General features: G+C 41.0%; 1 protein-coding gene across 1 annotated transcript in view; it reads left to right on the top strand.

Moving 5' to 3' along the window:
* LOC112954764 (mucin-5B) overlaps positions 1-12,229 on the top strand; it is a 39,307-nt gene extending 27,078 nt beyond the window's left edge. The window contains exons 30-47 of the mRNA XM_026048019.1: positions 471-712; positions 1,060-1,237; positions 1,547-1,797; positions 2,242-2,425; positions 2,965-3,157; positions 3,451-3,629; positions 4,062-4,131; positions 4,282-4,403; positions 4,545-4,576; positions 5,017-5,194; positions 6,196-6,300; positions 6,892-6,932; positions 7,504-7,626; positions 8,506-8,601; positions 9,861-9,989; positions 10,489-10,528; positions 11,230-11,353; positions 11,899-12,229. Coding sequence (XP_025903804.1) covers positions 471-712; positions 1,060-1,237; positions 1,547-1,797; positions 2,242-2,425; positions 2,965-3,157; positions 3,451-3,629; positions 4,062-4,131; positions 4,282-4,403; positions 4,545-4,576; positions 5,017-5,194; positions 6,196-6,300; positions 6,892-6,932; positions 7,504-7,626; positions 8,506-8,601; positions 9,861-9,989; positions 10,489-10,528; positions 11,230-11,353; positions 11,899-12,073 — 2,462 coding nt within the window. The 3' untranslated portion in view covers positions 12,074-12,229. The remainder of the gene's footprint in view (positions 1-470; positions 713-1,059; positions 1,238-1,546; positions 1,798-2,241; positions 2,426-2,964; positions 3,158-3,450; positions 3,630-4,061; positions 4,132-4,281; positions 4,404-4,544; positions 4,577-5,016; positions 5,195-6,195; positions 6,301-6,891; positions 6,933-7,503; positions 7,627-8,505; positions 8,602-9,860; positions 9,990-10,488; positions 10,529-11,229; positions 11,354-11,898) is intronic.
* The last annotated feature ends 291 nt before the right edge of the window (positions 12,230-12,520 follow it).

The raw sequence follows: 12,520 nt of genomic DNA, 5'->3' as shown, positions 1-12,520 counted from the left end.
AAGTCCCAACTGTAAGCCACATTTATATTTCAAAGATAGAGAACTCAAGTCTCTTCATCTGTTGGTAGCTCCTGAAGCACCCATCTCCTGGGCTGTATGAAGACAACTGCAGTCAGGGAGGTACTAGTATGCTCCTCTATTGCACTCAGTTCTTACTGATATACTTAATACAGAAGAACTGCAGATAAGGCACCTGTGGCCCTCCCTTAGCCTTTGCTCTTTGGATAAATTGAACTCCTGAGTTCTGTCATAGATTAAAGGATTTATAGTCTGAGAGCTGCTTCTCAACTTGGCCATTAGATGCAGATGAGACCAATTAGTTAAAAGCAGAGCCGTGTACAGAGATGAGTAGGTGGCTGACGCAAGAGAAAAGCGTTTCTGTGCTGCGTGGGCTTGTAGAGTTCATAGCAAATGTTTATCAATTTCATGGCCAACTCAGTACTAAACATTGGGTTTTTTTGGCCTTGCAGGAGAAAATGTTTCTCTGCCAGTGAATGTATCGGGTCACTGTGCTTACTCTGTTTGCAATGCATCATGCCAGATTGAATTGATCTGGACAGAGTGTAAACTAGGTCATACTGAACCTCTCAAGATCTGTGATCCAGACTCTGAAATCTGTCCACTGACACCTGCTCTGAATGCAACAAGCCCAGTTCCTGCTTCTACAGCAGCTCCTGTGAGCGACTGTCTTGGACTCATTCCTCCTAGAAAGGTGAGAGAATTGAAAGAAGAGATCGTAGCTCTTTAGCTACAGCATTTCCAGCCATCAAGATTTGGGTTCCTCTGAATTAAAAAAAAATCTCTCTGATGCTGGTAAGAGCCATACCTGCAATCCAGCTGTCCTAGTAGAGCTGGGTGTTTTGGCAGTATGCCACAAATCCCAAAATAATTTAGGGAAGAGTTGAAAATTGTTCTGTTCAGCCGTAACATCCAATGGACTTGCCTTGCAAATGCCACACTGTTATCTGTAAAGAGTGTGGCCGGCGTGTGTGATTTTTAAAAGCTTTGTTATATTACTTTAGTATGTTCCTCTCTTGCTCTCTTTAAATCTGTCAATAGTTTAATGAATCATGGAACTTTGGAAACTGCCAGATTGCCACTTGCTTGGGAGAAGATGACAATATTAAATTGTCCAGTATGACTTGCCCTCCTCAGCAACTGAAATTGTGTGTCAATGGTTTCCCTTTCACAAAACACCACGATGAAACCGGCTGCTGTGAAGTCTTTGAGTGCCAGTGTAAGTACAAGTGGCAGAGGAATGCCTAAAATTTATTTTATGTACATCTGGGCCTCAATCTAGATAAATCTATGTGATCACTTTCTATCTTAAGTTTTGATGAATTCAATGGAAGGTAACGAAGCAGAATTCCAACCTAAAATGCCACGTGTTAAGCACAGAAAAAGGTGCTGATAATAAGGTAGGTTTTCTGCATCTCACTGGTCATTTTAGCTCTCTTAGGAAGAGATAAAAAGAGTAAAAATACAGTTTGTACTTGCAGGGAATTGAGAGGAAGCCCAACTTGAAGCCTGTCACTGTGTCTTCCAGGTATTTGCAGTGGATGGGGAAATGAGCATTATGTGACTTTTGATGGAACATACTATCATTTCAAAGAAAACTGCACCTATGTGCTTGTGAAGCCAGTTCAACCTTACTCTTCCAACTTCTGGATTCACATAGACAACTACTACTGTGGTACCACTGATGGAGCCATTTGTTCAATGTCTCTTCTCATTTTCCACTCTGATGCTGTTGTTATTCTGACACAAGCAATAGAACATGGAAAAGAAACCAACTTGGTAAAGTATTTTATTAGAATACGTTTTGGTATTATTACATGGTAGTTATTATTATCCTGCCAAGTGCCCTGCCATGATAAAGGAGAAAGCTTGTTAAAAAAAAAATGGGATGAGTGGCAAATGCAGTTAGGTTTCTGTTTCTCTAATGTCAACCAGAATTTGGAAATTCTAAGAATTTGTTTTAGATGGGAAATGATCTCATAATTAAAAGCTGGGAGGTTTTGTTAGTGCTAGCAAAATAGCAACAGTATTCAAATACAAATTACAATGTATTAAATAGATTTCATAAAGTACCAGCAGGCCATTGCTAAGATGACTGCTTTTGTCAGATTTTATTTGGTGCACCTGAGCTCTGAATCGGTGCGATGCCTTCCAGCTACGCAAGCCGTACTCTTTGCGCAAGAGAAGGATGTTTTTAGAGCACGTTTGCATGTCTCTCTTCAGATCCTGTTCAATGATAAGAAAGTTGTTCCGAACATTTCCAAGAATGGTATCAGGATAACCAGCTCTGGCCTTCATGTCATAGTTGAAATACCTGAATTAGAAGTTTATGTCTCCTACAGTAGACTGGCATTTTACATAAAACTGCCTTTTGGAGTGTTTTATAACAATACCATGGGGCTGTGCGGTGAGTATCCTGTTCAGCTGACAGCAATGAATATAATAAAGGTTATTTTTTTTTGTTGTTCTTTTTCCCCTCATATCCTTATAAATGTCTCTGAATCCATGCTACTCCATTGAGTTTTACATGATGCACAATTTTAATGAATCTCTCCCTACTTGGTGGAAAGACGCTGTTAGAATATGGAGGCTTAAGTCACTCCCTTACATTCTGCCCACATTTGATGGTGGTTGGGGACAGTTTTTTTCTAAATCCTACTTCCATACTCAGGATCGGAATACAGCAAATATGAAAGGTCCTGTGCTGGACAGAAACCATTTAGCCCCCCAGAGGTTATGCATGAGCTAATACCTCAACTCTGCTTTTCATGGGTAACCAGTAGCTAGCTCTTCTAGCTTTCTCATTCTACAAACAGTTCTTGTGAGCTTGTCCAGAACCTCTTGTGTTTGTTACCTGCCACAAGGGTCCAGAGTTTCCCTTTTTCCTCAAGAAGCAGCTTTATCACTTGCCCTTGAACTGTCATTTTGCCTTTTTATTGCTACCAGGTACCTGCACTAACCGCAAGTCTGATGATGCTATGAAAAGGAATGGTGAGATCACTGAGTCCTTCAAAGAGATGGCATTAGACTGGAAAGTGCCAGATGCTACCAACAGATACTGTAATCCAGGTCCCTCCGAACTAGTTGAAGTTCGAAATCAGCAGCGCTGTGAACCTACTGATCTGTGCAAAATCATCTGGTAAGACAACTCCTGAACATGTCAGATGTAAATGTCCACAAGATGCCTAGAGGACATGATGAAGATGTGAAGTCTAGGCTATCTTTTAAATCTGAGCAGTGAAATGAATAATTAGGCTACGTAGGTCTGCGTAATATGTAGTACTGTAGGCATATTCCCTATCAGAGCAATCTGCAGTTGGATCTTTACCTTGAGGCTTTCTCCAGATGAGGATGTTTGGTTCTGAGTTGAACTTGCCCTTGGAATTAGTCCAAGGAATTGAAAGCCCCTGCCTGTTTTCTTGCTTTGCAAAGGAATCTGACTGCCTGCCACAGTGTGGTTCCCCCACAACCCTACTATGCAGCCTGCGTGGCGAGTGAGTGCTCCGAGCTGGGCCCCCAGGCTAAGTGCCAGAGCATGCAGACGTACGCAGCCTTGTGCGGGCTCCACGGGGTCTGCGTCGACTGGCGGAGTCAGACCAACGGGTGGTGTGGTAAGTCTCAGAAAGTCTCAAAGTCTCAAAAGTATCTATTAAGTCTCAAAATTATCTACTGCTAACAGAGCATCACCAGTTGATTCTTCCCTCACCTCTGTGTGCCAGTTTCTGTTCCTCAGTACAATCAGACTTCACCCTTTCCTTGCCCTGAAAAAAAGCAGTAACAAATCGGAGAAGTTCTTCCTGCACAGAACTAGGGCAAACCAAGTGGGAGATTGCCCCAGAGTCCCTTCTGAGCAGCTCAGCAGAGATGCTGGTTGGGACCTGTCTCATTATTCTCCCTTGCACTTTATCTACAGCTTCATCACTAGATGGCAATACATAGCTTCTCCCTTCCCCTAGAATGGGGTTGTTTCTGGTTGGTCTGTGTGTGCCAACGGGTGCTGGTGGACCTGGAGATCTAACCCCCCTTCTTGTGATATTCCACAGAAGCCAACTGTGCTCAGGATCAGGTCTACATGCCTTGCGGGAAAGCAAAAAGAAAGACTTGCTTCAACAGGTGGGTCATTCTCCTTAAGGCAAAGGGCCATAATTTCAAAAGTGCCAAGGAAGGCAGGATGATAGTGCTCTCCTGGGGTTTCAGTGTCGGATTGCCTGTGGGCACATTTCTGCCTCTCATTCTTTTCCTGTTTATATTCTAATTGTGCAGAGAACTTGTGGCGGATACCCTTCCCACCCAAAATAATCAACCAGTGTTTGTTGAAGGATGCTACTGTCCTAATGGAAAAACTCTCTTGAATGATCACGATGGCATTTGTGTTTCTGTCTGTGGTAAGAAATAACATAAAAGTCCGAGGGGGAGGAGGGGGATCAAGACCCCCAACTAGAGTTGCACTTAAGAGCTCCCTACTGCCTCTGTTGACTTGCCCAATGCAATTATTAAAGGAATCTGTAATTTATTATGTTTTACAGGTTGCACTGCACAAGATGGATCAGTGAAAAAGGTAAGAAAAATGCTGTTGTCATGCTGCAACTGAGTGCTGTTAACTAGTTTAAAAATGGTTGCATGAGTATCTTGTTTTTTTTAATTCTATCTGACATACCAGTGAATGTAGTGACAGTGGGAAAGAAAAGAACAGACTCTCAACTCCTCACTTTCATTCCTCACCTGAGATGTGGAAACACAATTAGCAGTTTGTGGGAACCACAGCTTTCTGGTAGAACTATCAGGTTGCCCTTATGAAACACATAAACCTGTAACGGAAGGCAGCAAATAATAGCATTTTTTCCTTACAGTTCCATTCTTTACCTGCAGGGATTTGGGTCTGATCTTCCTATATAATAACCTAGGGAACTCATACCTGCCTTGCCTTGCAGCAGGCATTTATTACTCTAATGCTTCTAGGTTTTGCTCTCTGAACTGTTGCTTCTCTGGTTTTGACAGCCCAGCGAGGCTTGGGAGCATGACTGTCAGTACTGTACTTGTGATGAAACAACCTTGAACATCTCCTGCTTTTCCCGCCCTTGTGCTAAGTCTCTGCCTGTCAATTGCACGAAAGAAGGCTTTGTGCAAAAAACAAGAGCACGTCCAGATGACCCATGCTGTACAGAGACAGTCTGTGGTGAGTAAGGATAGAGTTCATCATGTGGCATGATATACTTTTAGCAGTGATGCTCAAGTGAGATTACAAAGACTCCACAGGTAGTAGAGACAACCAAAACCATGGGAGTGGTCCCTCTGCATCAAATTGGTATTTTCCAAGCCTCTGACCACCTCATGCAGGACTTAATTTCTTCCACCGAAGTGCCAGGAGTTCTTGCCGTCAGTGATGCATGGTTTTCCCTCAACCTTTCATTTGCATTGTCCTGGGTTCACACATCCATCAAGGCACACAATCTGCCTCTTCACCTGCAAGAGGGAGGGTGATGAGGGATCTTGATGACAGCAGGGTCTGTTTCTGCTCCTCACACTGTTCTGCTTCCAGGCAGAGGCCTCCTGGGCTCCTTAGGCTCTTGGAGAGAGTAATGGGGACTATCAGGGTGTCTTCATTTGCCTGCCTGTCTTGTGTCTTCATTTCTTTACTTTTTTGGCCTTCATTCACTGCCTCGTCATTTTTTCCCCTTTTCATCTGTCTTTACCTAATTTGTTCTCCGTCACCTTCTTTGTCTTTAAGATGAAGTGTTTGGTATTCCAAGGAGTGAAACCCAGAGGGAGAAAAGAAGCAGGAGCAAGAGTCAAAATGTATGCTTAGGGAAGAGTTTGAATAGGAGAAGTTTAGATACTTCACCTGAATATGCTCCCTGTTTCCAAAAATGCATGGTTGAAAAATCATATATTTCAGGGGAACTGGATAAATTCCCTTGTCTAGTAATTCCTATTGGCTAAAGCTTTGAAAGATCACTAAGAGATTTTGTCAGTACGAAACACTTAAGCATAGGAACTTAGACCAAGTTTTGTCTTTGGGAACACAAGTCCTTAAAAACGGAATTTTTGCAGGTCAGAAACTAAATCTTGATAAAGGAGAGGCTACTAGGAGATGACTTGGATGTTCAGACTTAGATATACAGGTAAAACTGCCAGAAAGGATGCCTTGACTTACTTCATCTATATTGTCTGTTGCAGAATGTGATATAAAAACCTGCATTATCAACAAAACAGCATGCAGCTTAGGTTTCCAACCAGTGGTATCTATATCTGAGGATGGTTGTTGTCCTATTTTCTCCTGTAGTAAGTACCATGTTTCGTTAAGATTTTATGTATTCCTTGAACTATTGCATTTTTTTCTAAATAGAACTTTGCCCAGGATGAAAATCACAAAACGTCACTCCTCTCCCTCTCCTCTCCCAGCCTTAAATCCTATTGAGAGAGAGCAACTGGTGCAAGTTATCTGTAGACAGTATTCACACACTGAATTTGTTACACAGGAACCATTCAGAAGCTTTACTTCAAAACTGTATTTTCAGAATCTCATGGCTGACCCAACCTTCCAGTTGCTCTGTGATCATTGAGATGGTAAACAATAAAAAGGAGCTCAACTGATTTCTCAAGTTTGGGTAAAAATATATGAGGTCTGCTACATAGGAAATGCCCGGATATAGAGTTTTGCCCACTATGTGCATGAAATCACCTGCAGAGCAGGTGTTACATGTGGGCTTCAAGGTAACAACTAGCAACATGTCCCAGCTACCTCCTTTTCTTTCCCCTTTTGCGTAGGCTGTTAAGGTCAGTTTTTCTCTGCTTCTCTTATAAATCACTGAGAATTCAGGCACTAGTACAGTAATTGACTGCTTAGCACTGCCTTTTTATTTTTTCTTGCAGTACCAAAAGGTGTATGTGTTTCTGAAGGAGTTGAATATAAGGTAGGTTATCTTCTGGACATTTCTTCCCATGGGCTGTCGCAGCCTGAATTGGAATGCTCTGATATTTTGTTAACATTTGCATAAAAAAAAAAAAAATTAAAATAGCCCGTAAGTTTTCCCTGATGGTAGTCTTATGGTATCGGAAATGGCACTGAATAGGTGCCCCTAGAGCACAGTAGTTTGCTTACTAAATGAGATATTACCTGTGTTTTACAGTCAAGAAAACCAAATTGAATATAAATTTAAATCTCATTAGAAATTGTAAAATTAATTACTAGGTCAAACTGAGAAAAGAATGGAATATGGAATTCATGAGATGAAACAGTAATTCATTTAACATGATTGATGCACTGATGCATGTAAGTACATCAGCCTTGCATTAGTTCTGTGATATTGACAGTATAAGCTTTGAAGTTAGAGACCTTAAATTTGATCTTTATGGGCAGCTCTGCCAGAAATAAATCCCAAGCACAACCATTTATTTTCATGTAGTCAAGAGAACATAAGTATATCCTTGAAGCCACAGTCTTGCTGCATTTTTTCTCCGCTCTCTCTTTCTTCATGTTTTCAGCCTGGGGCAGTGGTGCCTAGGAAGTCGTGTGAGGACTGTGTGTGCACAGACGAGCAGGATGTCGTTACGCAAACCAACCGCATCCAGTGCGTTCCAGTGAAATGCCAGACTGCCTGCCAGCAGGTCAGCTCAGTGTGCTCAGCCTCTCAGATCAAGAACAATGGTTGTTGAGGGGATATATTGTAAAACTGGGACAATGGGGTTCCTCCCTAAAAGGGAGCAGGATATGATCTTCTATTAGATTTTTTTCTTTATCAAATTTAAGAAGTCACCTTTGGAAAGATGCCCTGAGGGAAAATGATTGCAAACTAGTTAAAGTGAAAACTGACTGCTGAAAATCCGTGTTTGTGTTGTCTGTTGTCAACTTAAAAAATAAGATTGCAGAGATACTGCGCATTCTGAGTGATTACCTGTGTCTGGACATGACTTGGTACTCAGGAGCTGAGAGTCTGCATACAAAGTGCTGAGTAGCATACTGAAGGCAAGCAAAGAACAAGCAAAGAACGGTTACTTTTCCATTCTCACCCAGATACAGCCAGAGCCACTATTGATCCAAAAAATGAATAAAACCATCATCCTTTATCTAGAGGCCACCTACACATTCTCCAGCTGAAAGACTGAAAGTGAAATATACTCAAAACAAGAGGGAGGAAATGATTAATGTGTGCATAGATATCTTTACGTCTGACACAGTGACAGTACTTGTGAACAATCATGTAGACCAAGCACTTGGGGATGCCAAGCTAATTTCTTTGTCTCAATTAATTAACTTGTGTGTTATCATGTTGCAGAGTAGCCAGTGACAAGGTCATCTTGATGAGTGAAGTGCCTCACAGCTTGTTCAAATGAGGGAAACAGTTAAATTGTCAAGTTTCATTGTTAGCTTTAGAGCAATTTCAAGAGGTTTCTAAAGACCCAAGACAACAGAAAAAATGATGTGAGTGTGAACCTCAGGTGAAGACCTCAAGTGACATGGCTAAGAGGTAACTTTTATACCTACAGGGGTTCCGCTATGTGGAAGAAGAGGGCCAGTGCTGCAGCCAGTGCCGCCAAGTGGCTTGTGTGGCGACCTTCCCATTTGGCAATGTGACCATTGAGGTGAGCACTCTCCTGCTCTGCACACAAGGCTCAATTACCAAAAAGGCCTCCACATTTTTGAAGCGTTGCCATACTTTTTGATGCTGGGAAGTGCAATAGTAGATTTAAAAATTTATATATTTACGAATTAAATGTAGATGTTTATATGGCTGCTCCCTTTACTGTGCACATTTCAACACTGCAGTTCTCTCTGCAGTTGTGTTGAGAATTATGCCTCTGTGGCAGGAATGGAGAGAAAAATTTGGAGAGAGGAGGGGCTGACATTGTATAATATAGCTTTTGCAGAGATCTGTGAGCTGGTTTCACATCACAGTGCTCCAGAACTGAAAACAGTTTCATTACAGGGACATAGCACTAAACTGTCTGAGTAAGCTGATATAGCTAAATTGCTGCTCTTTCAGAATTTGCTCTAGCTGAAATGGGAAGTGGCAAAGCTGCTTTGGTGTAGCATGTCTTGGTAACATACCATGTAATATACCTTGTCTTCTCAGTTTAGTGTTACGTAGGCACAACTTGAGCCTCAGGCTGGCTGTTCGATTTCATTACAGTCTACTACTACTGTGAACAGTTAATAACACTGTCTCACCCAGTTACTACTGTCTTAGATCCTGATTCTTCCCTGATAGCTCTGTTCTGCATCTTTTCTATTTATCCCTTTGTTCCTTGAGAGTTTTTCTTTTGAACTGCTTTTTCATATTTGTATTCTTTTTACATTTTCCTTCAAAGGGGGCTATTGTGAATAGGCTTTGCATTTGTCCTTTAGCCTCTGTTCTAAAGACTGTTTCCATCTTCTGCATTTTGGGGTCTGCTTCCATCTGTTGAAAAAGCAAGCTGTTGAAATCCCTTGCTTCATTCAACATATATTAACACACCCACATGATGTACTTAACAGTGCTGCTCGCTATTGCCATCCAAAACTCCATACTCATTCTCCATCAGCTTTTGATTCTTTCCACCTAAGTGGCCACAGAAGATATTTTTTTGCATAGGCTGCTACTGGGTGAGCATTGTACATAATTTGTAGATTTAAGTTCCAGACATTTTCAACACCTTCAAAGTGATATGATATGGGGGTTGCACTAGATGTTCTCTAGAGGTCCCTTCCAACCTTAACTATTTTGTGATATGAGCAACCAAGTTCCCCTGGTAGGTCATTGACCACATTACTACTATATTATTCTATTTTTAATGTTAATGTATATTGTAATTTGTGTTTATTGTTGGTTTTTGTTATTTTTATTTTTCTGTCTTTTTTCCAGGTTGGAAAGAGTTATAAAGATCCATACGATAACTGTACTAAGTACACATGCACTGAATTAGCAGGCCACTTCTCTTTGACTAGTACAGTAAAGGTCTGCCTACCATTTGAGGCATCAAACTGTGTTCCAGTAAGTATTTTAGAACTAGATAAATGCCTTCTGGTAGGAGTTCTGCTTCTGCTGTTCTGGAAGGTTTCGATTTGAAAGTGAGTAAGCTAACTTACTGTGAGCCCCTGAGAGAGCTGATAGACACTGTGTCGTCTTCTGTGAAAAGGTGCATTGCTAAGGAAAGAAGGAGTAGATGCATAAGCAAGATATGTGACAAGGGGACTTATGTGACCTGGTTTTCAGTGATTAGTGGCTTCCACAGGATCTAAATAAGGGAGGCATATTTTGCAAAATGTTTTACCTGGCTTGTGATATGATTCATAGTTTTAAGAAAGCTCATTCCTTTCCTTCTTGGTTTTCTTGAAAATTCTTTATATTTATATATATAACTGGTACTCTTGCAGTATTGTCATGTGGAATCAGCAGGAAGGTGTTAGAACTCCCATCATTGCTACTAGTCGTTTAGCAATATGCCCATCTAAGAGTATCTGAACTGTTCTTGTGTTTACTCTCAACACAGGGGACAATTGATGTGACTTCGGATGGCTGTTGTAAGACATGTGAGTGTTTTAAGACAGTGATATCTCTAATCAAGCACTGTTTGCTTCTCTGCTCCTTGTAGCCTTGATCCTGCATGAAGTGAGCACCTGCAGTTTCTGCCGATACCTGTGGGACTGAAGGGATCAGTCAAACTTTTCTAGAACTGCTCTGCACCTCACAGTCTGCTTAAAGTCTGCCTCATTACTGCAGTGGGGATACTAAAAACCTTTGTGATCTCCTTTTCTATATTTTAAAATAACTGAAATAGTTTAAACTGTGTTCTTGAGGAGAGAATCTGTAGAAAGTACATTCTCTGTTCTTCCATCTGGAAATTACGTGTAAAAAAAAAATTTCCTTTTCTTTAGGATCCACACATTTGTCCAGAAACTATTGGCCATTACAGTCACACATGTTAGCAAACAAACAAACAAACAAAAAACCTCTTTATATCTCCTTTAGGTCTTGGTTCAGGAGTAGCTTTATCTGAACTTATATATTTATAACATCTTCATTTGAGTTATTCCCCAAATAGGAAATTGCCTTGACAAGCATGGAATTACTTTTATGAATTAGTGCCTCTTGGATATTTAGTTATCCTTTTGAACTATATGTGGTTTTAGTATGATGATCTGCCTTTGCTTTCCTAGTAAGTATCTTTCAAAATGTTTCCTCTCCAATCTTAATAAGTCTAATTAACCGTGTCTGTGTGTCTCCCACACAGGTGTTGACCTACCACATAAATGCAAACGTAACATGAAAGAACAATATATCATTCACAACAACTGTAAGTCTGCTGCTCCAGTCCCAGTGCCTTTCTGTGAAGGGACGTGCAGTACCTATTCTGTGTAAGTAGGAAACCGGTGTCCTCACTGGTATGTGGTCTTCCTGGGCTCCTTTCCCCAGCTCCAGATGCAGTTTGTCCCTTTCCAACTGTAGAAGGAGCTGGCTAGGCCGCAGAGTGTGCAGAAGAGCAATCTTTAGTTATGTGGCTCAATGTCATACTAAGGCTTTAGTGTGATAGGTGTGCCTTATCTTTACTCAGAAAATAGGGCACTACAAAAACAGATCTTATAAAATTTACCTGTTCTTATACACCCCCTTAGGCAATTTTTAAACATCTCTGATTGCTACTCTGCATAAATTGCTCTTTTCTGATTTGCTGGAATGGGCCTAACCAATAGTGACTAGGATTTTTCCCACTGGCATCGAACGATTAGGCCCTGCATAGCTCATAGCATCATAAGGATAGATTGTTTTGAACCATTAGAAAAGGGAATAGGAAATATTTACTCCTATATTCTTTAGAAGTACCTATATTCCAAGCAGTAGGTATCAATTGGCTTGTGAAAGCACTTGGCTGCAGGCTGATGTGTGAATACTGTTTCCACAGGTATTCCTTTGAAGCCAATGAAATGGAGCACAAATGCATTTGCTGCCATGAAAAAAAGAGTCATGAAGTGCAAGTGGAACTCGTTTGCTCTCAGCATAAGACAGTCACGTTCACATATGTACATGTAGACGAGTGTGGATGCATGGAAACAAAATGCCCAAGGAAGAGAACATGAATGTAAACTCATGGAGGTGTTTTGGCTCCCATTTAATGTTTCCTTAGCATGTGAGTAGTTTAGAACATAGCTCTGAGCAACCTTCAAGCAATGTTATTTTTCTCCTTTGTGTTTTCCTTCTGATAATATATGCAGTTATGGAAATTTACCAAAGGATTCTGCTCTATGTATTTGTAGAATAAATTGCATTTTAAAGAGGACTTGTTCTATTTCAGTGGTGCTGCTAATGGGACAATGTGACTAATGCCTTTCCTCCTGTAGTGATGAATAGACTTAGGTTATTACAAGGCACTCTTAGAAGGCATCAACTGTCTCTAAAGAAGTCCTGCCTGAAGTAAATACAAGTTAAACAATGCCCATACATAACACTTCATTTATAAGGGCAACACCAAAAGCTTTTACAGCTGTAGTTTAGTCTGTAGTATCAGACATGGCTGAGCTCAGGGG

The sequence above is a fragment of the Nothoprocta perdicaria genome, unplaced genomic scaffold (assembly GCF_003342845.1).
Source record: "Nothoprocta perdicaria isolate Ctin4 unplaced genomic scaffold, notPer1 scaffold_505, whole genome shotgun sequence".
Taxonomy (NCBI): Eukaryota; Metazoa; Chordata; class Aves; order Tinamiformes; family Tinamidae; genus Nothoprocta; species Nothoprocta perdicaria.
The sequence above is the reverse complement of the archived record's forward strand: the minus strand, read 5'-3'. Positions and strand labels throughout refer to the sequence as shown.